At 42.6% G+C, this 27,540-nt stretch overlaps 1 protein-coding gene across 2 annotated transcripts in view; it reads right to left on the reverse strand.

The window, feature by feature from the left end:
- The window catches only part of LOC139478649 (allatostatin-A receptor-like), a 129,267-nt gene that overhangs the window by 24,832 nt on the left and 76,895 nt on the right, over positions 1-27,540 (reverse strand). For both annotated transcript variants that reach the window (XM_071261209.1, XM_071261210.1), the window contains exon 4: positions 8,697-8,820. In XM_071261209.1, the coding sequence (XP_071117310.1) occupies positions 8,697-8,820 (124 nt within the window). The remainder of the gene's footprint in view (positions 1-8,696; positions 8,821-27,540) is intronic.

Below are 27,540 nucleotides of genomic sequence, written 5' to 3' on the forward strand. Positions count from 1 at the left end.
AGGCCGATGGGTTAGTTCGGCTCGATATTTCCGGTATTGTGGACCCAGACGGTTGACACGTTGGCGATATTACCTATTGTGGGCTGCCGTGCCACTGTAGGTAGCAATTAAGGATATTCATTGCTGTGTGAGGCCGTTTGCTTCTGCTTCTCTCTGTATGCATGCATGTCTGTATGTCTGTATACAAATATGTCTGTATGTCTGTACAATATTCGCCGTATTAAGCGCCCTGCTCTTATAAATAGTAATCATTATACGTGCCCCTTTTTTAAGACTGAAAATGTACACGACAGTCCGTATGTTCTTGTGTATATTACGGTTATTTACAGAAAACAACATCGCAAAATGGGAATACGATTGCCAAGTTACTATTATCGAACACGTTTTAGTTTCATAAACTTATGGGGGCGGTCGGGTAGCCCAGTGGGTAAAGCGTTCGCTCGTCACGCCGAAGACCCGGGTTCGATTCCCGACATGGGTACAATGTGTGAAACCCATTTCCGGTGTCCCCCGCCGTGATATTGCTGGAATATTGCTAAAAGCGGCGTAAAACCATACTCACTCACTCACTCAGTCATAAACTTATGAACTGAGTTTGTTCACTGGCTACCTCTCGATCTTTGAAAACAAATTGAACTCGCTGTCTTTGGACATAATAAGCGCCATAGCTCTCATTATGGCGAATACAGCATGTATCTGTCTGTCTATCTGTCTGTCTGGGCACCTACCTGTATATCAGTATCTGTATGTTTGTGTATGTCTATCTGTGTCTGTATGTGTCTGTCTGTCTGTCTACTGAATCCAGAGATTTAACGAATAGTGTAACGGGTAGTGTTTTCTGGATGAGGAATTTTATCTACTTTGATGAAACATATACTCCTTGCAATATTGGTTTTTTTTCTGTGTAATGCATGTGTTACAAGTGTATGTATGTATGTATGTATGTATGTATGTATGTATGTATGTATGTATGTATGTATGTCTCTCTCCCCCTCTCCCTCTCTGTCTGTCTATCTCTGTCTCTTTCTCTCTCCCCCTCTCTGTCTGTCTGTCTTTCTCTCTCTCTCTGTCTATTTCTTTCTCTCTATTCCTATCTCTTTCTTTCTCCCCTATCTCTCTGTCTATCTCTTCCTCTCTGTCTAGGTCTGCCTCTTTTTCCCTCTCTCCCTCTCTCTGTCTGTCTGTCTTTCTCTCTCTCTCTGTGTCTATTTCTTTCTCTCTATTCCTATCTCTTTCTTTCTCCCCTATCTCTCTGTCTATCTCTTCCTCTCTGTCTCTGCCTGTCTTTTTCTCTCTCCCCATCTCCCCCTCTGTATCTCTCTGTCTATTTCTCTCTCCCTTCTCTCTCTATCAGTGTGTCTGTCTCTTTTTCTCATTCAAAACATCGCCACACTACGATCTGTCGCCTTATTTAGAAGTCGGAACAGGCGAGCAAACAATTCTCTGATCACTGTGTGTTCTACAACTGCTGGGTGCAAATATGACAGGGACTCTGTTTCCTCACAACATACAATGGCCGAAAAAAACAGAAATTGTGAAAGCGAGCACCGATATTTATTATAACCAAGACAAATGACAATGTTGACACGCAAAGGACATGACCTAAATCCATGTCAAACTTGCATCTCAACTCACCAACGCCATTTCAGTGCTACACGTGTCTTAAAATTATTATTTAAGTCAAACAGTTCCACACTGAACTCACCAACGCTATTTGAGTGCCACATGTCTTCAGATTCTTATTCAAGTCAAACAGTTCAACACAGACTCACCAAGGCTATTTCAGTGCTACATATGTCTTCAGGTTATTATTCAAGTCAAACAGTTCAACACAGAACTCACCAAGGTGAGATCACTACTACATATGTCTTCAGATTCTTATCTTAATGACAATAGTTCAACACAGACTCACCCACGCTAATAGTTTACCACTAAGAACGACATAGAAATCAACGCCCTGACACTCGGGACTACCAACAGTCTGTGACGAAACTATTGATATAACGGTGTAATCATCGCTCTAATTTTACTACGTATCTCTTCACACTTGTGAATTAAGAACTGACTTCAATATTTTGCGATTATAGAGATATAAACGTAAACATCGGCGTGCACGCCATGATAATCTGCTTATTTAATCATTAACACAACAACCGCTGCCAGCTCCACGAATTCAGTGACTTCGTTCAGCGTAATGATGCAACACAATCCCCGCCTACTCTATCAACAGCCAATCAGGAAACAGTAGCCCGCTCATGGGCGTGGCTTCATTCTTGTAAGTTCATGGAAACATACGTAAACGTTAGAAATGCGTTTGGGTTGTCAGTCAAATGCCATGGAATCACTGCAACATATTTATAATTCTTTAATCGTCCTATTTTTCAAGAGGAAGTGTAATGTTACGAAAGAGACACCAGGTTACTGAACATAAGATAGAACACATTCCTGTTATAAAGTCTCCATATTAAGGTGTTGAAACGCGTAATGAACGCTTCAACGGTCGGTAAAAATGGGAGACATAAATAAGAGGATATGTTGGACATCTGTCTGGTCTCTATACTATGTTGTACTGAACAACCTACACATTAGTATACCACTCAAAAGAAGTTTAAGAACACCCGCTTGTTCCATGTTACTAACTTAATGTCATGCTATGACAGAGTAGATAATAAAAGCAGTTTACTGATATTTCAGGAAATGTGAATGAGAAGCTTCAAACAGATCGGATTTATCAAGGCGTCTCAGCTTTATATCGTCTTTTTCAGTGAAAAACTTGCCTTGCCCTTGCATGTGTTTGTGACGGTGGCAGCATGGGCTTACCTTTTCGCGAATACCTGGTTTCATCACTATTTGATAGTGATTTATAAACACATGTTCATGATATAGTCACAATCGTACAATGGATTTCCTAGGAATATGGAAAGGGTCGTGTCGCTTTTATTTTTATTCTAAAAAATGTCTGTTTCAGAAAAGTGAGTGAGTGAGTTGGGTTTAACGCCGCTTTTAACAGTATTCAAGTTTTATCGTGGCGTGTCAGCTTAATGTGGGAGGAAAGCCCGAAGTGATGCAGGCCTCAGACGTTTACCACTTCAGTGAAACCCACGAGCACGAGGATATGTTGCTGACAAACCTAGAAACATAATCGCGGTGAACCAGGATTCGGACCCACCATCATAGGTTTCTGGCGTACCCAAGGGACGCAACTCTGCACAGCGAATTGCGGCACCTTATACGACTGGGCCACCCGTGCCCCCTGTAAATACACCCGTGTCCGTTTTAGAAAAGGCTTGAAAAGTGGAATGTGTTGTCGGTCGTAAATTGTCCTCTTTCAAAGAAATAAATTGCATTTCCTGAAGAACTGATTGAAAGATATATTCTGTGTCAAACAAACATAGCAGGCACACTCGTTTGTAATGGTTTTAAATGTGGCAACCTCCGGGGAGAGAATACGCAATACCACCCGCAAACTTTAAAACACATGACGTTTATCGACCTTGTGAAATACGAAAGTTATACAGGCTATTTCATGTGTCGAGTGAAATGTCTCCTTTCCCCCGTCACGAGATGAGAGAAACATGATATATCCCTCGACACATGGTATATCCTATTAATTGTAATATTATACCCTTCGTGTAGTTATCTACCGGAATATTACTTTTTCCAAACAAATTAAAACCCTCCCTACCAGATAGGAAAGCGAAGGGATAAACCCTGGTCAAATTAAAAAAAGGCGCTTTGCCAAACGAAGTGTCGATTGACGAGTTAAATGAGAAATTTACATTGCATAACAAACAAATTTCAAGACAATAACAAACGTCAAGAAACGATATTAACTCCATTAATGACCATATGTTATTAGTTTGCCTGGTCAATGCGGAACTAATGTAAAAAAGGAAGTCAACAGTTTGTGTACGGGCCAGACACTTACGATAAAGGGGGACAATTTGCGAGGAGATAACTCTTGTATGACAACAGTTCCGTCAAAGCGTTATGTTCACTGCAGTGAAATATCAAGTGTTATGTTCACTGCAGTGAAATATCAAGTGTTATGTTGCAATGAAAATATAACATTCCTTGTGTTCATTGAAATTCCTGCATTCTGATCAGCTGAATTGGTCACGTTTTATTGCAGATATTTCCCAATGAATGTAAAACACTAAGCCACGCCCACCGAAGCGGACTACTTGTATTACTACTGAATGTCGGGGAATCCAATATTACAGTCGAGGGAATTCCCTCTCTGCTCACGTGTATCGTCATGCACAGGACATTTAGCAAAATCCATGCATATTCATTGTCCAAGCAACCCTTTGGGACCGAAAGCCGAGAAGGAAAGAAACAGCAACGTGCAGGCTCGCTCGACTGTTTTTCCCCACTCGCCTTCCACAACTTTCATGTCTTCGGGTTTCATTTCTAATTAGTATTTTTTCAACTGTGTCTTCCCGTTCTCAGGGAATTAATGTTCGAATCTGGCGGCAGCTGAACATGTCATTTGAAACAGCCACCTTCTCTCGGACATGTTTTTCCGGTTCCATACAGTCTGACTGTCGCCTCTTGCCTTTATTGACAGGTCCAGTGAACATTGTTTTGATTCTACTCTCCGTTGATTGGCTACCAACTTTGTAGGCGTGTCAAGATATGTGCATAAATGATACAATAATCTGATTCATGTCACGCCACAGTATGTATTCCTACACCTGGAATGTTTATCAATCTCGTCATTTTTAACTGCTTTAATATAAACAACAGTGTTTGGTTAAACTATTGTATGATTTCGTTGTCGAATTTAATAATAAACATTGACTGTGTATTTTTCGGTTCATTGACGTATGAATCGAAAAACTGATGTACAAACTTTTGTAAGAATCTTGCCCCATGAAACAAACAACGTTTGTCGCCAAGCCAGAACTACTTTGTTGGCCTAGTAACCGGGAAGCATGCAGTTTCTGAAGGTACACCTGGACCCGTAATGCAACAGTCTTATCGTCACTTAAACACGACTTTCTGCGCCTAACGAACAACATTTGGAGTCACGTCATTGCTACTTTCTTTTTCTTGTAATCAGAAAACACCGAAATCTGAAGGTAAAACTCGTCCAATGATGCCGACAACGTTGTCGTCACGTAAACTAACGACTGTCCTGAAAATCAGGTAACATAGAGTTATTTAAGTAAAATAACCATAGTCATCACTTATGGGACCGATCATTTGATTGATATTTCAAGAATTTTCTTCTCCTGGCAAGCAACGTTTGTCGACATGTAAACGCTACTTTCTTCTCCTAACAATGAGGAAACATCGAATTCTGTAGAAGCAAATATGACACTGACTATAAACGACCCCCTCACCAGCACATGATCGAATACAACGCCTACACGATCTTTTAAGGGTAATATATCTTCACAGCATTTTTCTACATATAAATTGAATCCTCTCAAATTAATCTTGGATTTATAAAAGTGCCAAAGAATACCCTCAAACGGAATATCTGATGCAATTATTAATGAACTATCGTGTTCCTACAAAGTCTATATGTTTATATTGATTGTTTGTCAATGTTTATTGGTGTCTACGGCAGCGTCAACTGTTTGATGAAAACGAAGAAAGCCTGTACGCGATTCTGACGGAATGTTGAACCAGAGTCATAGTTACCAGTGCCCTATATTTTAAAGTCAGGGGGACGATGTTAACGGGGATTTATTGTGGACAGTGATATCAAGAGTGAGAGAGTGGGTTGGTGGGTTGGTGAGTGTGTGTGTGAGTGAGTGTGTGAGTGAGTGAGTGAGTGAGTGTGTGTGTGTGAGTGAGTTTGTGTGTGTGAATGTGTGTGTGTGTATGAGTGAGTGTGTGTGTGAGTGAGTGAGTGTGTGTGTGTGTGTGTGTGTGTGTGTGAGTGTGTGCATGAGTGAGTGTGTGTGAGTGAGTGAGTGAGTGAGTGAGTGTGTGGGTGAGTGAGTGAGTGAGTGAGTGTGTGTGTGTGAGTGAGTGAGTGAGTGTGTATGTGTGTGTGTGTTTTTGGGTGGGTGGCTGAATAGTTGAGTGAGTGAGGTTTGCCAAATATAAGAGTCCAAACTGAGATAATGAAAAACCTTGATTGACACGTGTGTATCTAAATATATATCAAATCAATTTCAAATTCAAATCGTACATGATTCAGTTTTTTTAGATCAAATTTGTCTAGAGATTTGTATGGCGGTGGTGATATAATGATCACTGGTTGAAATTAACCTGCAGAAATAAAACTATTCTTCGCGAAACTTTAAAAATATGACACTTATATTTCCCTGAATACTAACTTATTTGCCTTAACGTTTATTAATGCGCAATCGATATTATCCCAAGGCTAGATCGTATCTCATGGATACACATAACGCAATCTCTACGTTGATTTCTATTCCGTCACCATTACACGCTGACATTTAATATATCACCGATGCCATCAGTTACCCAAAGGCATGGCGGTACGCCCTTGACGTCATGTTGTTACGGAACACGACACTGAGATGGGGATGCTGATACTGAGTGAGATGCTGCAAACACAATTTGGCCGAACGTCTCTTCGGTGTCTTTTCCCGGCGAGGCCGATACCTACACTTCCCACACAGAAGAATGATAGTGTATGTTTGCATGAGTTAATGTATAATCTGTTTGATGTCGCAGCGTGTACATGTATGAATACATAGTGAGTGAGTGAGTGAGTTGGGTTTAACGCCGCTTTTAACAGTATGTTACATCACCGCGTGTCGGCTTAATGTGTGAGGAAAGCCCGAAGTGATGCAGGTCTCAGACGTTTACTACTTCGGTGAAACCCACGAGCACGGGTATGGTGCTGACAAACCTAGAAACATAATCGGGGCGAAACGGGATTCGGACCCACAATCATTGGTTTCTGGCGTGCCCAAGGGACGCAACTATGCACAGCGAATCGCGGCGCCTTAGACGACTGGGCCACCGGTGCCCCCTATAAATGCATAGAATAAAATATACTTTTATGCATAACGTCGACCTGTTGAGCTAAAGTATCCGCACGAAGTCCCAGTGCTACCCAGAGGGAATTTGGGGAACTTTGTGCCAGTGCTAGACTAACTTCTAGTTTCATAACTTACAGAAAACAACAACAGTTGTTAAAATATCTGAATAAAGATATGATAAAAAGGAGTCCAGGTACTCTCTTCATTTCCTGATACTGCAATAATCTAGACTTGCCAAACATTATAAGACTTGCATGGGCTGTATTGGATATTTTTGTATCAGGTTCTGTAAGACAGAGCATCAGTTTGAATCTCCAGAAAAATCAATCTTTCTACTACCTCTTTTGAGGTTATGCTCTTGGCCTATTATTAGGCAGGGGCGTCAAGTTTGGCCGTCGATAACCCTCATTGATCCTACAGCTGGCGATTAGCCTTCAATGACGGACATGGCATCACATATACTACTCAAAAGAAGTTTAAGAACACCCAGTTCTTTCATATTACTATAGTTAATCTCACATGCCAAGACAGATTAACTATAGTAATATGAAAAAATCGGGTGTTCTTTAACTTCTTTTGAGTTGTATACATCTATATGTCGCGAATGAAAGTTTCTTATTCTCAACATTTGGTCGAAATGCCATTCTACCGGTCATTAAGAGTGAAGGAGTGGAGTGAAGAGTGGTCATTAAGAGTGAAGTCAAGGAATACCAGAATCTGTAAGTAGCCTGAAGTGTTTTTTCATGTAACTTTTGGGCACGCGCACGAAGTGGCCTCAGCGCTGCGGCGATCGTGACGCTATACTTTAACTCAGACTTAACTTTAACCGGTGGGGCAGGATACGCCCACCTTTTCGCGAACACCTGGAATCATCACTATTTGATAGTAATTTTTTAACACATGCTTACGATATTTTCGCTGTCGGAATTAATCATACAATGGAGTAAGGTTTTAGTTTATGTATGATTATGGAAAAGGTTTATTACGATTGTTGTCGTGCTGACATCGCAAGTGGCCCCAACTGGGTACTTTGTTTATTTGTTTGTTGGTTGGTTAACGCCTCACTCAGCAATATTCCAGCTATATGACCGCGGGCTGTAAATAATCGAATCTGGATCAGACAATCCAGTGATTGACATCATGAGCATCTATCCACGCAATTGGGGTACGATGACATGCATCAACCAGCGAGTCTGATCACCCGATCCCGTTAGTCGCCTCTTACGACAAGCATAGTCGTCTTTCAGGGCAAGCATGGGTTACTGAAGATCTATTCTACCCGGATCTTCACGGGTCCCCAACTGGATACGGATTTGACGACCCAAATTTCACAGAATTGAAGAATGTTCTTCTTTTTCTCTTCGGGCACAAGTGTCCCAGTCTAGTAAGGAGCCACCATTCGCGGTACAGAGTTGCGTCCCTTGGACAGGCCAGGAAACTATGAGTGTGGATTCGAATCACGCCACGCGCCGGCTATGTTTCAAGGTTTGTCAGCACCATACCCGTGCCCGTGGGTTTCAAAAGAAGTGACCAAAGTGGTGAACGTCAAAGACCTGCATCACTTCGGGCTTTCCTCCCATAATAAGCTGACACGCCGTAATATAATGTATAGCGGCGTTAAACCCAAACTCACTCACTCTCACTATCTTTTCTTCTCGTCTTTATCAAATTAACCTGCAACATTCACTTTGGGTGTTGATGGATAAAAAAGCATGTCTGACTCACCCTGCCAAATATGATGGGGATAGCGAAGATGAAGGAAAACACCCATACAAGCACCGCCACCAGCCGCGCATGCGTGATGGTGCACACATATTTTGCTCTCAGGGGATACCGAATTGCAATGAATCTGAAATAAAAGAAAAACATGTCAGTGTGTTGAAAAACATTCACCTCGTAATTGAATATCAAGTGTAGAGAAATGCAACAACTACCTGGTTGTTTTGTGTGGTACATTTGCAAAATAATTTGTAAGATAATCATGTTTTCAGGACACGTTGATAGATGCCGGGAACTGAAATTACCTGCGCCGAAGGAAGCAGAAAGCCACTTACTCGAGTTGCAATTATAAACTTGGAGATTTGTTTTCGCTATTTGACCGCAAGCATGAACCATATTAGAAATCGCGTTGGGTAGAGATACTTTGTACTGTACTTTGATATAACAGTAATCAGAGGTGAGGTGAAATTGGGTTTAATTGCGCGTCCAAGATAAGTGCACTTATACAACGACGCGCATGCACTGAATTGTGAATGTGTGTGTGTGTGTGTGTGTGTGTGTGTGTGTGTGTGTGTGTGTGCTTGTACTAGTCCAGACTGATGCCGATATATAGTGCTAGCTTACTCACTAGATACCATGCAACAGTTTAACTTGAATACCCCACTCTTCTCAGTGGGAAGAAAACGTGGATCACTTTGCACGATAGAAATCCTGTTTCCGCATTCAAATCCTCTCACGTTTTACCGCTATGTTTTTGTTGATGACTAAGACGTATCTATAAGAGTGCCGGAGTCTCTTTTATAAATATCATAATACATCGTCTGCGTGAATACACTATTGTTTCTGAGACATGTGGGCATTTACACAAGCTTTTCATTGGCTCGATTTCATCTAATGATAACCTTGTAACCGTCCCTCCCCCCCCCCCCCCCCCCCCCCCCTCCCTGTTCGTGTGATGAGACCCCAGAATGGCCCCGATTATTAACCTTGGACAATTGAACACCCTACAGTGAGGTGTTGCACCTAGAACCAGCCCCGGAACACCCTACAGTGAGGTGTTGCATCAAGAACCAGCCCCGGAACACATTACAGTGAGGCGTTGTATCTAGAACCAGCTCCGGAACACCCTACAGTGAGGTGTTGCACCTAGAATAATCCAGAGCTACCCTACAGTACGACGTGCACATGGCACCATAAATATACCCCCAGGCCACCCTACAGTGAGGCGTGGCACCTAGAACCTCCCCCGGGCCATTCTGAATGGCTCTTAGAGTTTCTTCCGGACACCCTTCAGTGAGGCAGGTCTGTCCCTTCTCCTTGTTGAACTGAAGAAGGTTACATCAACTGAGTCTTGGGACTCAAAAAGCAAATCTTTTCCTTTCATAACGCTGTTCATCAGTCATACTTCTGTATATTAACACTTTTGGTATGACACTATCATCTGGCACGACTGACAAACACTTTATTTTTCAAACATGAATGTGTCGGATACGTAAGACGATAATGGATAGCTTCATGTTTTACACTCTCTGTCGTGTGTCGGTTGCTGGGGTGTGATGGATGCAATGGAGAAGCGATGAAGTCGAACCATTTTAAAAATCTGAAATGGTTCCACTTTTTAAGGGACCGTTACATGGAGGAGTAAACTTTGGTGAAGACGCTGTTTTTCACAGATTATATGTGTTCGCCATTATGTCCCATTAGTCAAACACCTGACCTAACGCCCGCTTTGCATGAAGTGATCACCGAATGTTTTTTGTTCGCGATTGTGAAATGATAAGCCCGCCCTCTGCTTTTCCCAGCTACTCAACTCTGAAGGCTTGTCTTGCATCTTCTGATAACATGGTTAGGTATTACTCGAACAATTTTCAAGACATTCAAACCAGATTGTCAGTCAGATGTATCCATACTTCATGGATGTATTGACAAACAGTAATTCAGCATCAACTAGAATAATCATATTGGTTTATTCATTACTTGCCTTTTCTGAAGTCCTCTGCCGGAGTATTGCATGAATGTTGAACGGTCTAAAACACCACAACTCACTCACTCACTATTTACAGTCATATATACATGTATATAGAGAAAATATGCCGATTCTCATTCTAAAAGAAATGCTATCATATGAATTACCTTTATACAGATCAATTTACTGGAGTGAGTGAGTGAGTTGGGTTTAACGCCGCTTTTAACAGTATTCCAGTTATATCACGGCGTGTCAGCTTAATGTGGGAGGAAAGCCCGAAGTGATGCAGGTCTAAGACGTTTACCACTTCTTTTGAAACCCAGGAGCACGGGTATGGTGCTGACAAACCTACGTGTGGGTGCCTGGTATCTAGTGACAGATTGGAACACCAGTTGAAAATCATTTTATTGATTTAATGGATTTTCTTAAATATCTTAAAAGGACAAAAAGGTCGATATTTGCATGAATTCTATTTATAGTGTAGCTAACTAAACAAAATACAACTTAAACAGGTGCCTTTCTGCTGACTGAAAACATGTTGTTATTAATGTTTGTGTTATTGGAATGAAGAACGGGATGAATTGTTATATTAAAGACACCACTTTGACAAACTGACATTGATAAATTCATGATCATTCATGACCATTCATCTCAATTGTAAAATAGGTCTGCATGCGTGCGTGCGTGCGTGCGTGCGTGCGTGCGTGCGTGCGTGCGTGCGTGCGTGTTAACAGCGTTGGACATTTTGATAACCTGGAAGCGTATTGTTTCTTTCATTTCAAGTTCAAAACGTTTTAAATTTATCTTAAAACATAATACAAAGGAACCCTGATACTATTTTCTTTTCCTGAAACTGCAGTCATCTAGACTTGACTACACTGTTAAAAAAAAGAAACGCCTAGGGGTTTGAGAATTCCAATTAGATTTTTTTCCCCAGCAATCGTCATAAAGACAATTCTTATCTTTGATTCCCGTTAATCATGTCATGTTTGTTGTGCATTGGGCGCAAACACATCTCAAAATGTTTTTTGTAAACGTTTATCAGCAAAAAAGGAAATTGCAAAAATGGAAATTGCTTTCAGAAAAGGTTTTCAGCACAATGCACGTGCAAAATGTTGGAAACAGGAGTAGAGACCCTGGCTATAAAAGACCGTACAAAATTCATCAGTTCATTACGAATTTTCTGACGTGAACGGAGATCGAAAAATGCAGCTGATTTACAGATTTACTGCAGCTGACCGAAAGAGCGCCATTGGACGTTTGGAAGCAGGGGAGTCCCAGACACTTCAACGTTCAACAAAGCACCATATCGCGACTATGGGATCGATATTCCCGCACTGGTATGCGAAAAATTTCCTACCAAACCATCAGAAATCGTCTGAGGGAAGTGGGAATTCGAGCGAGACGACCAAAAGTTGGACCTGTCTTGCGACGTCTACACCGTCAACGACGTGTCCGGTGGTGCAACAGAGTACATGCATGGGATCTCAGGAACTGGCGACGCGTTTGGTTCAGCGAGTCACGTTTTCTTCTTCAACGACGGGATGGAAGACAACGTGTATACCGATGTCGACATGAACGTTGTGCGCCGAACTGCGTTCAACAGGTGGACCGATTTGGTGGAGGGAGTGTCATGGTGTGGGGAGCCATATCCAACACGTGTAGATCACAGTTAGTGGATGTCCAGGGCAATCTTACAGCAAACCGATACATAGACCAAATTCTGCGTCCTCACCTCCTCCCAACTTTGAACCGCCAGAGGGAGCTGTTCCAACATGACAACGCTCGGCCCCACACAGCACGTGCAACAGTTAATTTCCTTGTTAATGAGAACATCAATGTCCTTCCATGACCGTCCAAGTCGCCTGATCTCAACCCAATTGAACATTTGTTTGACGAACTTGATCGACGCGTCCGTCAACGTCACCAGCGTCCCAACACACTGGCACAACTCGCCAAAGCCTTACAGGAGCAATGTCGAAGCACACGAAATAATCCTACGACTTGTGCAATCTGTGCCAAGGAGGTGTCGAGCAGTGACGGCTGCAAGAGGTGGTGTGACCAGGTACTGACCATGACGCCCCCTTGTGGTTACACATGGGCTGGAATTTATGTTAGTAACAGAAAATCTTAACGTCACTGGTTCAAAACATTTCAATTTTTGCTGATAAGAAGGACCGAAGAGGTTTTTTTTCAGAACTGTATGTCCAGTCAAAATATTTTTTTAAATATGAGAAAATAATATTTTTTCTGGAACATTTTTTTACTCTCAAAATGCCCCCCCCCCCTCCCCCATATCCTGCCAACAATATCAAATGGTCCAAATATCAAATGGTATTAACGGTCTGTTATTCAGCTCGTATTTCTTACGTACTTAAAACAGACATATCTACTCGGGCTAGGTACAAAGGTAAGTATTCAGGAGATAAATCGCACACTTTGTAACTGATAAAACACACCCAACTGATCCAAACCCACTGGCACCTGTTTACCCCTACCGCCCCCCCCCTCCTTCTCCCTCCCAGCAAACCCTCTTCCAGTTAATTCCGCGATGGTAACACGTTAATTCCGCGATGGTAACACGTTAATTTCGCGATGGTAACACGTTAATTTCGCAGATGTACAGCGTTAATTCCGCGATGGTAATACGTTCATTTCGAAGTCGTACCGTGGTAATTCCTCAAACGTTTGCAGAAATGACCACGGTAAAGAGGTAATTATCTGAGTTGCGTCCCTTAGCCACCAGGATCAGACGATCGCACCAGTTTGACTTTACCTTAAGCTGACACATGAAATAGTGTTCAAAGCAGCTAAAGACCTTACACGCTCACAAAATCTATAAGATGTGACATATGTCTTCCCGTAACGTGCGTTCTTCGTCATCGGCAAGACAAAGGGTGACGATATATTTTCAGCGAAATTGAGAGGATATTGTACATCTGAAAGACTTTAAGGTGCGAATAACGGAATATCTGAAGAACATATACCTACACTTGTTTGACTCACTAGACCCTGCAGGTGCCACGCAACGATCTCGTCAACACACACTCAATGACCAGCGAAACACAGAAGGACGTCGCCAGAGGGAAGAAAGCAGGACCTCGCGAGTTCAAAGACGGGAAGCTGGCATAAACTCGATGCGGCGGATCTCGCCAATTATCTACCAATCTGTTCTTTGAGTGGTCAAAACAGAAGCTAAATCTTGTGCACATCAAAGCTACATCTACACACCTCATCGTATCAGTGGGTGTGAGAACCCGGCGTCAGATAAGCTGTAATTCTCTTATCTTCATCGTGTTCTTTGATGGTCTTACTAGCATCACATATCATGTTGTAAGTCCTGCACATGTCCTTCTAAAGGTTTTCACACACATATTCAATACCCCAAAATGCCTCAAATCATATCTCATACAATGAAAACCGAAACGTTTGTCATGTTTGATGTCCTTATTGGGCGCTGCCGGAAACCTATGATATACCACACGGATTTGTCCGTGCACTTTACTTAAAGTAGCGCCATTTCACATTTGGTTACTGGTGGTTCTTGGCTACCGGGGATATTGAACATCAAAGTGGTGTTGATGTTGATGTTGAACACCTACTCACGCCGATGCACTAAGTGAAGCCACTGTGATGAACATGTATGTGTCACCATCACCAGCGGGTGATCCTGGCTTCCTGAGATATCAACGTAGAAAACATTATAAATTCAACAGGAAATTATAGGGGCAACGCAGCATCCATTTCGTAAGGTGAGATGATCAATGGTTCCTCGCCCCTTCTAACGCATAGGCTGTACAGATGGGAGGCCAACCACCATACAATTACCACCAAAGTAGAGGCATAAAATTCTTCCGACATCAGAACAACTGAACGGCTATTCAAATCTAGATGAATCAATTGTATTTAAAACAGTCGGTGTAATTAAAATGTAATAACGTGGAACTGGAGAGATTGGCATCAATGTATTTACAGTTAAGTGGTGGTGTAAACTTTTCCATCTCAAGAATGAGAGATTACCTTTAGTTATGCAGAAAACATGACACTAAGGTGTCTTGCAAAACTACATTGGCAACACTAATTGAAAACATGCCCTATAAGTTTTTGAGACAGATCATGGTAATGTATTTTATCTCTTTCTGAATGCCAAGGTAGACTTACAGATGACATCAATTACGACTGGTTCCTATCTATACAGTCAACATCTAAATGGTCAATAGGACAATCAGCGATATCCATCAATGCTTAATGTGGAATCCTATCTGACATCAGACTTATCACAGAACTTCAAGAGTCCAATTGGAACACTTAGTATCAACAATTTGAAGTTGAATGTAGAAGTAGGTAGCCATTTCAACATTTGTCATGTGACAAACTGGAGAGCAAAAGAAACTATACCTCTCAATTGAAAATAGCGACAATCTCTAAAAAATGAACTGTAGCTATAGTGGCGCTTGGTCAACACTCAAAGAATTCGTCTACATGGTTTTATTTTCAAAATATAATTTGATTTAAAACTTTTGCAAATTAAAATTACTTTTTCGCAGAATACACAACAGCTGATGGGTATGTTAGACATCCTATCTTAGAAAATCAATAAATGTGCTTTTTCGGGCACAAATTTACATTTCAAACACGGTAGGGGTCTTTGGTTGCAAATTCCTTTCTTACCTCTGTCTTCAGTGAACCAGTTTATGTATACACAAAATTAACAAGCCACAGATTACTTTTTACAAACCGTTGCAGGAATGAGTGATGGTTAAATAGACATAATCGAATGTAACAACAGTTCTTTCAATTTCCAATTACCTAAAAAACAAACTTAGAAATCTTTCTTTTGCACCTCAGTTTGGTTTCTGGGAATACAGTTTGAAGAACAAGAAGAAGTCTGTGGAAGGGGGTGGATACCATGTTATATTATTAAGTCAACACAATTCTAACTTAATGAAACACCATTTACTATTATTAACTTACCTTCCCACTGATATAAAATTAGTACAACTCAGGAACTCCAGACAAGCTTAATGAATATAGTGCTGGCTGATTTCTAGGTACAGTGTACCCACGAGATAACACAGTGACCTTATAACACAAGATATATATTAGCATGTAGATCCATATGTCCTTTATATGATTATTATGTTGTATGAAGTTTCCGATTGACAAATGCTCTTGGGTTTCTTTCCGAAATTGTTGAAGAATATATGTTGACATAGCAATTTCCTGCCGCTGTTGATGCAGTCGCGTCACATGCTTACAGCTGGATCAGGATACGTCCACAGGTACATTAATAATTCTATATTATACCAGGGTTGATTGATATATTCTGAGCCTTACATGGAAGGACGTACGTAAGAATGAGTTTTCATGTTTGTGTGGATATTACATTATGACATAGAGGCATATCCAGAAAGAGTCAACAGCAAGATTGTTTCGCTGTGAAATTTCATGATAATAGGTCCTGTGACATTTGGAGTGAGTGAGTGAGTGAGTTGGGTTTAACGCCGCTTTTAACAGTATTCCAGTCATATCGCGGCGTGTCAGCTTAATGTGAGGAGGAAAGCCCGAAGTGATGCAGGTCTCAGACGGTGAAACCCACGAGCACAGGTATGGTGCTGACAAACCTAAATCATAACCGGGGCGAACTGGGATTCGAACCCACAATCATAGGTTTCTGGCGTGCCCAAGGGACGTAACTCTGCACAGCGAATCGCGGCGCCTTAGACCACTGGGCCACCCGTGCGCCCTGTGACATTTGGATCATGGATAAGTGAGTGAGTATACTTTTACGCCGCTTTTAGCAATATTCCAGCAATATCACGACGGGGGACACCGGAAATGGGCTTCGCACATTGTACCCTTGTCGGGAATCGAACCCGAGTCTTCGGCGTGACGAGCGCACGTCTTAACCTCTAGGCTACCCGACCGCCCCGGAACATGGATAAACTTGAGGAGTATTCTGGAGTCCACAGATACAGATAAGCATCAACATAATAGTTTCTTCATCACCACTGTCTGCCAACGTAATCAGAGTCGGCGCCTTCGTGCTTGCCACGTTCTTCAGGTATGGTGAGACAGTCATTACACATATAGCTGCGTTGTGACTAATCAAATCAGGTTCAAAATGTCGATCGTTATCGATGTAGAGTGACTAGCCTTGTATTTGTTTGTTGTTTACACCACACTCAGTAATATTCCAGCTATATGACGTCGGCCAGTAAATAATCGAATCTGGACCTGACAATCCAGTGATTAATATCATGAGCAACGATCCACACCCTCGGGTTATGATGTCACGCTATCAACCTAGTCACCGAGCCTAATAGCCCAAAGTAGCCTTTTACGACCCTTTTTCTAACCAAGAATGCCGACGAGGTTGACAGCCCTTTAATAGAAGATGTAAAGATGCTGAAACAACCTGTCTGTGTTTACCCTCCGCTGTGACAAGGCCATTCACGAAACAAATATCAAGTTAATGAATGGTGCCACGAGCAAGAAGCAACGTTGCCTAGTAACGTAATAAAAGGCGTATCCCCGAACAGGCATTTATCTCAAAAGGAAAGTATGATTATGATATACCTTGCTGTCACTTTGTTCGCCTAAAACACGACAACCTACCATACGCTACTCTGATATGATGTGCATACTAGCTGATTCATCGTGAGCACGGGGCTAGCCTTTATGAGCCCAGTGTCATTGGTTTAATGGCCTGGAACGTGTCGCTAGAATAACACAGTCATAATAACTTATTAATGACGTCATGCACGTGGCGATAAAAATAGCTGCAGCAGCTTACAGCTACATCGCACACAAAGGAACGTTTTTGTAGCCTTATTTTGAAGCTATTTATATAATGAAATCATAAACTTTTGTTTGGCTTCCTAGTACGAAGCGGTTATTTAATAATAATGCCCATATTTAACTGTTTTTAGCGAGAAAATAAACACTCTAATAATTTGGAAGTGTTGCATGTATTCGAATCAGGTACCATTATACGTTATTCAGGATGTTGATGATCTTATGAGTTTGGAAGAGGAGGACTTCTATCGCGAACCAGAAATCTATCATCGTTGGTTCAATTCTTGGTTCGCCTTTATCATGTTTCTAGGTTTGTCAGTACCATACCCGTGCTCGATAGATTCACCTAAATGGTAAAAGTCGAAGAGTTGAATCACTTCGTTTTTTCTTCATACATCAAGCTGAAAATGAAGAGAGCATATGGGCTCCTTTTCATAATAAATTGTTTTATTTTGATCATTTTTTATTAACTTTTTTTTCTGAAAATATTTTCAGTTCAGATGTCTCCTGCAGTCTATATGATGGAGAAATGGCCACTATTCCGTCTGTCTATTTTTAGCCGATATTCGCACAGGAAAAAAACACACTTGGCGTTCTTCTTGCACAAAAACAAAAACTTCACCCTAGAAATAACATACTTAAAAATTATAAACAACGCGTATCCGACACTCGCATGGAAATCTATCAAAGTCAACAATTCCCCAATGCCTATATGTCAAGCCACTCTCTGGGAAATCGTTTTATATTTCGTATCCTGTTTGAATGTCCTAGATATGTCCTAAAAAAATATACCAATTGCGGCCACGCATCCGTCCAAAATCGATTTTAACAGCCCTTGACTGTTGCCGCTTTTCCAAAGTTACAAATGAAATCTCGTGATTTAAAGAATCACACAAACAAGGCGACTAAATCCATAACAGAAAACAATGGCAAGAAGTTATCCCAGCAAGAGAGGTCCTTAATTATTTATAAGCCCAATAATCAAATGTAAGATATTGCGGATGTTATGCTACCAAAACTGACACTCTTTGGAATGGAATGTGCCAATCTAAACGGCACTTGTTTCTCAGAATCCAGATTACTTTGTCAAAGACATCGACCTTCATCACATGGTGTCCCGTCTATCATCCGACAGCCTCGCAACAAGGCTTGGTTCAAGATTCAATCAATACTGTTGGGTATTTAAAGAAATCTACATTATATCATTCTCTTGACAATGCGTGAGGACTTTTGTAAAAGGAGGCAAAGACTTGCGTTACATGAATACCGATATTCTGGATTAATACTATTATAATTTGAGGGATGAAAGCATTTTATTATCGACCCTATACTGCGTCAATACGTTTGAACATTGTGGCTTATATTACTAACCCTAACTTGGGTCAATAATTTTGGATATTGAGGAAAATAAACACGTTATATAAATTGCCTGAAAGAGTGTCGATACTCTTGAATAGTGAGTGAGTGAGTGAGTGAGTGAGTGAGTGAGTGAGTGAGTGAGTGAGTGAGTGAGCGAGTGAGTGAGTAATTATTGCTTAATGCTGCACCAGCGACGTTGCAGCTATTTGGGACGAGTTTGAACATTGAGGGGAATATACATGCCATATATATTGTCTGAAAGAGTGTCAATACTTTTGACGTTATATTATTGGTCTTATACTTGTTTACTTGAGTGACAGATTGAGTACATTATATAACAAACTATCCAGGGTTAATACCAACGAATATTGAGAGAAATACACACGTTTCCATGGTCCCTACACTGCCTTAATAGTTGTGAATATTGAGGTAAGGTGGTATAATGTGTTCCCGAGCCCTTTCCCTTTTTGTGAACGATATATGCTCCAACTATATACGGCAGTTGAGCGGATCTTAGCTATATAACCATCTTCGCGATGCATGTACTTTGATTAACACGTTTTTCAATTCACTGCGTTTATCTTTACCTGCTAGCTGGGCCCTGTTTAACCAATCGATCTTAACGCTAAGTCATCGTATCGCCAAGGCCACTTTGTGGAACGGGGCCCTGGGCTACCATCAATAGTTTTGACTAATATTGTTTTAGTCACATTCATCGATAGGTATCTGGACAAGCGTAATATAATATTCATTCTCCACTGAATATTGGGAATAATGATTTTGACACTGTTTTGAAATGTTTTCGTCTTATGGCAGGTGTATTGCTGGGTGCGTTGTTAGGCAAAAAACAAAAACTTTTTTTATGCGAATTGTGAGTGGCGGGTGCTACCGGTAGACAGGACATGATGATTGTCCTATTCGCGACGGCCTGGTGGTCACTAACCTTTAATTTCAACACTATTTCACATTTCACGCCCGATGGAATCTGTTTTGGCAGCTAACGAAGACTGATTATTCTTTGTCGCTGATGTTCTATATTTTGTTCTCATTAAGGATAGATTAGGCCTGTTTGGACTTACTTTGCTGGTTTCTAATCGATCCGTGGATCTGGAATGTTTACGTTATCTGATCAGTGGAATTAGGTTTGAATATCTTTTGTGTTTTTGTACACTTCATGAACAAGAATGATGCGTCAGGCAATACCCGTGTCCTAGCCGTGGACCCACACTTTACTCTGCCCGTGTCGTGGACCACCCACACTTTACTCTGCCCGTGTCGTGGACCACCCACACTTTACTCTGGCCGTGCCGTGGACCACCCACACTTTACTCTGCCCGTGTCGTGGACCACCCACACTTTACTCTGCCCGTGCCGTGGACCACCCACACTTTACTCTGCCCGTGCCGTGGACCACCCACACTTTACTCTGGCCGTGCCGTGGACCACCCACACTTTACTCTGCCCGTGTCGTGGACCACCCACACTTTACTCTGCCCGTGTCGTGGACCACCCACACTTTACTCTGCCCGTGTCGTGGACCACCCACACTTTACTCTGGCCGTGCCGTGGAAGACACACACTTTACTCTGCCCGTGTCGTGGACCACCCACACTTTACTCTGCCCGTGCCGTGGACCACCCACACTTTACTCTGCCCGTGCCGTGGACCACCCACACTTTACTCTGGCCGTGCCGTGGACCACCCACACTTTACTCTGCCCGTGTCGTGGACCACCCACACTTTACTCTGCCCGTGCCGTGGACCACCCACACTTTACTCTGCCCGTGCCGTGGACCACCCACACTTTACTCTGCCCGTGCCGTGGACCACCCACACTTTACTCTGCCCGTGCCGTGGACCACCCACACTTTACTCTGGCCGTGCCGTGGACCACCCACACTTTACTCTGCCCGTGTCGTGGACCACCCACACTTTACTCTGCCCGTGCCGTGGACCACCCACACTTTACTCTGCCCGTGCCGTGGACTACCCACACTTTACTCTGCCCGTGCCGTGGACCACCCACACTTTACTCTGCCCGTTCCGTGGACCACCCACACTTTACTCTGCCCGTGCCGTGGACCACCCACACTTTACTCTGCCCGTGCCGTGGACCACCCACACTTTACTCTGCCCGTGCCGTGGACCACCCACACTTTACTCTGGCCGTGCCGTGGACCACCCACACTTTACTCTGGCCGTGCCGTGGACCACCCACACTTTACTCTGCCCGTGCCGTGGACCACCCACACTTTACTCTGGCCGTGCCGTGGACCACCCACACTTTACTCTGCCCGTGCCGTGGAAGACACACACTTTACTCTGGCCGTGCCGTGGACCACCCACACTTTACTCTGCCCGTGCCGTGGACCACCCACACTTTACTCTGGCCGTGCCGTGGACCACCCACACTTTACTCTGCCCGTGCCGTGGACCACCCACACTTTACTCTGGCCGTGCCGTGGACCACCCACACTTTACTCTGCCCGTGCCGTGGACCACACACACGTTACTCTCTGTGCCGTGGACAACCAAAGTTTCACTCTCCGTGCCGTGGACCACCCATACTTTACTTTGTCCGTGCCGTGGACCACTCACACTTTACTCCCCCCCCCCCCCCCCCCCGTGCCATGGACCACTCACACTTTACACTGCCCGTGTCGTGGACCACTCACACTTAATACTTCCCGTGCCATGGACCACTCACACTTTACACTGCCCGTGTCGTGGACCACTCACACTTTACACTGCCCGTGTCGTGGACCACTCACACTTAATACTGCCCGTGTCGTGGACCACTCACACTTAATACTGCCCGTGTCGTGGACCACTCACACTTAATAGTGCCCGTGTCGTGGATCACTCACACTTAATAGTGCCCGTGTCGTGGACCACCCACACTTAATACTGCCCGTGTCGTGGACCACTCACACTTAATACTGCCCGTGTCGTGGACCACCCACACTTAATACTGCCCGTGTCGTGGACCACTCACACTTAATACTGCCCGTGCCGTTAACCACTTGTACGTTACTCTGGCGTTTTGTAGAACACCATCACATTACTATGCCCGACCACTATTCCCATATTAGTTTAAATACTTCCACGAATCAGGATTTTCTCACTCAATGTCATCTACAGGGTGTCCAAGCTGTCTGAAAGACATTGCTATCGCCAGGTAGGAGTTGGGCTTGTCGCTGAGATTATTTTGTAAGGACGTAGCAAGACATACTAATCTAAACCACATTAATGAGTGAGTTCGGTTTAACGCAGCTTTTAACAGTATTCTCGTTATATCACGGCGTGTCAGCTTGATGTGGGAGGAAATCCAGAAATGATGGCAGTCTCAGTTGTTCACCACTTTCGATGCTTACATGCTCCATTAAATTAATGTAGGTATCGTTGATGGGTCAGTGACAGAAACCTATTTCAGTACTTTCACCGGACAGTGATATTGTGATAGCTGAGTGATATTGAGAATATATGACTTCTTGTTCATTAGTGAGTATGACGTATTGACAGTCATTCCCCATTTATAGATATGCGCCCGCTGGTTGTCAATTGACATTCCGATATTAACTGACGGTAGGTGTATCAAACCAGTGTTTGATCAATGCATTTCAGCCATAGCTGGTTCTTTTGAAGTGGCGCTTGCCAATTCTATACTCCGGCGCTAGCGATGGGGTCGTGACGTTGCTGAAATTGAGTCGTCGCCAGACAATAGTCATTATTGTTGCGAGATGCGACATCGCCATCTATTGGATCTCAGTAAGAAGCTCAAGAGTATCCTTGGACAACGCAAAGGAAGAGTCAAGCGATATGCTAAATGAATAAATGATGGCGACTTGAATACACCTCCAGATTCTCTGTCAACCAGGGCAGTGGATTTCATAGTTCCTGCTTGTTTCAGAGGCCGAGAGTAAATAGAAAATGACGGCCGGAAATTGATTCGGAAATTAACCAGAAGGGTCAGATTTGAAACTGTTTTTTTTTTGTTAATAATTGGAGTTTGCGAAAAGGATACATATATGTTGTTTGTTGTTTAACACCGCTCTCATCAATATTGCACTATATGACAGCGGTCTGTAAATAATGGAGTCTGGATCAGACAATCCAGCGATTGACGTCATGAGCATCGATCTACGTAATTGGGATACGATGACATGCATTAACCAAGTCAGCGACCCTGACCATCCGATCCCGTTACTCGCCTCAATACGACAAGCATGGGATGCTGAAGACCTATTCTAACCCGCATCTTCACGGGTCGGGATACATTTATAACGGCCGCATATGTTTTACATGTTGTGTTGATAATCAAAAAACTTATATTATAGCAACACTCGTCAGTTGGTAAACGTGTGGAAATCTGATTAATTCCAAGCGCTAATTGAACAGTTATTGTAAGCAGCCATACATACACGGTGGTCTCAGACATAAGGTGAATGTGAGAGTGAGAGAGAAATGGACTGCGGGATTGGCACCTGTTGACAGACAGGTAAGGTGATAATCAACAATGAGGAATTTTCATGTTTGACTGAATGTTTTCGTTTTTACAGACATCAAGCTGGTGAATCTTTTCGAACAAGACAGGACAAGGCCGCCCTTGTATGAACTTTATATTGATCATTGCCGCTTGGGATGGATAGCTGGTATGTATGTCTAATGACAACTTGGGATGGATAGCTGGTATGTATGTCTAATGACAACTTGGGATGGATAGCTGGTATGTATGTCTAATGACAACTTGGGATGAATAGCTGGTATGTATGTCTGATGACAACTTGGGATGGATAGCTGGTATGTATGTCTAATGGCAACTTGGGATGGATAGCTGATATGTACGTCTAATGACAACTTGGGATGGATAGCTGATATGTATGTCTAATGACAACTTGGGATGAATAGCTGGTATGTATGTCTAATGACAACTTGGTATGAATAGCTGGTATGTATGTCCATTGACAACTTGGGATGAATAGCTGATATGTATGTCTAATGACAGCTTGGGATGGATAGCTGGTATGTATGTCTAATGACAACTTGGAATGGATAGCTGGTATGTATGTCTAATGACAACTTGGGATATATACCTGATATGTATGTCTAATGATAACTTGGGATATATATCTGATATCTATGGCTAATGAAACTTGGGATGAACACCCGATATCTATGGCTAATGACAATTTGGCATGAACACCTGATGTCTATGGCTAATGAAAACTTGGGATGAATACCTGAGATCTATAGCTAATGGCAACTTTGGATGAATACCTGATGTTCTATGGCTAATGACAACTTGTGATAAATACCTGTTATATATGGCTAATGACAAGTTGGGATGTATAACACAATATGGGGGCAGTTTTAATGTGCGATGTTGGAATTTCATGAAGAGTTTAATGAAACCATTAGTTAATGAAGCTTTGATACAACGGGGTCCTACATGTCCAAAGTGTGTGTGAGTTTGTATGGGCATGTGAGTGTGAAAGTGTGTGTGTTTGTGTGCGTATGTGTATGTATGTGTGTGTGTATGCGTGAGTGTGCATGTGTTTATTTTTGTGTGTGTGTGTGTTTGTGTTTGTGTGCGTGTGCGTATTATGAGCGATAGTGAGTGTATGACAGTATTGGGTGACTATATAGATAAAAGCGACGGAAGCCTTCCCATTCATGAAATAGTGATACCAGGTGTTCACGAAAAGGTGAGCGTTTCCTGCCCTACCGGTGGCACCTGTCACAAACACATGCAGAGGCATGTCAGTTGTTCCCCTGAAACACATGGGAACATATGGTAGAAGTCAAAATAGGGAATTACATCGGACATCGGTTTTGTCACTTATGCGTCACACCAGGGAATGTACTCCACATGTCTGTCATAAAACGCTTTAAAAGCTTTATTGAGGCCTTGAATGTTGTAGCATTCATCGAACAACTTCTGAGTCGTATGTCGTTCACAGCGAGTCCACTTCTCGTGCATTTAATACGGGTCCTAGACTTTTAGCAATGGTGAAAACCACGATCACGGCAAACCAAGAACCAATATGGACGAATATGGGATAATAACCCTCTCCCATTGGATCCTGACACGACAAGAAACGTAACTCTGCTCAGCGCATTACGGCGCTCTTGGCCCGCCGTAATATACTGTACTTTTGATAGTCCATAAACCATCTGCGAGATTTCCTGCCGGCCTACACCATGTCGCATACATCAGTTCGGATCATTCGCCGTTTGATCCATTTATGAATTCCATTGTCTGAGATTAGCTGTGCAGTGAAGTTAAGAGATTGATATATGCTACAGTTGATTTAACTGAACATAACTGGAGAATTAATTGACCATTAGTCATTAATACACCGTTAATCCAAATACAGCCCTATGTTCACAGACCGCCTCGATAGGGTGGTATTATAACGTCTTTTTAATATTTATCAGCAGGGTAGGAAATCAACACAGAGTGCAAGGAGCGGCGTTTTTGCCAGTATAAGGGCGGTGTGTTAGCTCGTCTCGCCGAAGACCCGGGTTTGATTCCCCACTTGGGTACAATGAGTGAAAACCTTTCTCGTGTCCCCCGCCGTGATATTGCTGGAATATTGCTAAAAGCGGCGTAAAACCTACTCACACACTTTCCAGAATAAACCGGGATAGTTGGAGACTTTTCACTGTTCCGAGCCCCTTTGGGACCAGAAGTAGAATGTGACCCCCGGCCAACCCTTCTATACTAGTCGTAAGAGGCGATTTAATTGGGGACGCGAGGTGCCAGCAGCCTATGGTGGTCGAAAGTGGCGGCCAAATAGATCGGGGTGTCAGGCTCGGTGACTTGGTTGATTACGTGTCTTCGAACCACCGTCGTAGAGGTGGAATATTTACGAGTTTGGCGTTAACAACAAACACACACTTTTCCTTGTACTGCTGAACGGAAAGTTCTGACATGCTGACAATTCATAGGAATAAGAAACATCCAGAGAAATAGACCTTTCAAGTAAATGGGGTTCCCACTGGATCTACTTTCAGTAGATTGTACTTTGACTCTTTGTCTAGACTTAATGTACGACACAATACGTATGACACATTCCGGGGGAATGCAACATTAGATTTAAAACGTCAACACCAGAGAACAACCAGTCTCGATTATCCGTCGTAACAGATGCCATTGGGTGTAAAAAACAAAATAGCTAAGAAAGTTTAACTTATATGAATGGATAACTGACAACACGTCATTGAGGGAAGAATTCGTTCCAACTCCTGTGTACACTGATATAATGATGGCAGGGGTGACTGACGCCAGTTACTTTAACGTGAGACAGGTCCTTGCAGTATATCTATCCTATGAAAATCTAGAAATAATGTAAGTGGTATTTACAAATAGAAAGCGACAAAAAACGCCAGGGAATAACCAGTCTCGATTATCTACCGAAACAGATTCCAGTGGGTGTAAAAATCATTGATGACACTAGGTGTTTGCGGGAAGGGTAAACATATCCTGCTCTCCCGGTAGCACCCACCAAATACACAACTTGCATAAAAAGTAACATTCGTGACCAACTCGTGTTATTCCGGGACGAGGGCGAGTGATGACGAATTAATCAAGTGATCAATGGAACAGAATATTCAGTGTCACGATAGTGCATTTGCTAAATTTGTTGAAACTAAAAACGATATGTCTGATGTGTGCAGGTGCAGAGATTCTGCAGATTATAAGCGAGAATGGTTTTACGCCGCTTTAAGCTATATTCCATTATTCCATCCATATCACGATGAGGGGGGGGGGGGGGCTTCGGCTTCAGACATTGTCGAACCACGTGTTCGAGAAAAGGTGAGCGTAACCTGTCCCACAGGAGGAACCCATAATAAATACATGCAAAGGCACGTGAATTGATCACATGAAGACAAACACGGTTTCAACTCAACATAGGGAAGTGCATCGAAAATCCTTTTTTGTCACTGATGCGTAAAATTGGGAAATGTCCTCCATCATCATCAATTTTGAAAGCTTTGCTGAGGCCATGAATGTAACCCTGATCAAACAACTTTTGATTTTAGAAAACAATGGAATCACTCTAACGTCAGGCTGGTGATTAGGTAAGCTGACCTGCCCTTCTGTTAGGTTATACAACCTTCATGTATGAAGGTCAAGGTCACAATAAGGCTGTGCCATTAAGACCCTACAACGATCCCACGCCACGTTGTCTCTCAAGTATTACTAGGATGAGGATGCTATAAACATGCGATCAGCACACTTGGTTGAACCGACTGCATCAAGACAAACATACCCTTTTCGCGAATAGCTGGTGTCATCACTGATTTTCAGTGATCCAGTCGTAATATTTTCATAGCAGGTTTGTTTTTTACGCCGAATGGAATCTGTTTCGTAAGATAATCGAGGCATGTTATCCTCTGGCCTGGCGTTATATAAGTCTCTGAGGAGAGCCAACAACGCTTTAGGAACCACAAAACTGTTTATTTTAGGACAACCACCATTTCCGGTGATCAAGTTTTATTATGCTACATAAAACCCGAAGCCGTCAGGTCAGCAGAATGCTGCGAAACATCAATCAATTCGATTTTTTTCTTATAAATTTTATCAAGCGAATGTGTAATGGATGCAATATTGTCTCCACACCGAATACAATTATTATATTTTTCGGATTTGGAAAGTAGTCATGCGCAGTGATAAGTCAGGTCGATTTCCAGGATTCAAAACCCATTAAATAAAGTTTTATA

Source organism: Haliotis cracherodii, unplaced genomic scaffold, assembly GCF_022045235.1.
Source record: "Haliotis cracherodii isolate W230 unplaced genomic scaffold, xgHalCrac1.p SCAF_4, whole genome shotgun sequence".
Lineage (NCBI taxonomy): Eukaryota > Metazoa > Mollusca > Gastropoda > Lepetellida > Haliotidae > Haliotis > Haliotis cracherodii.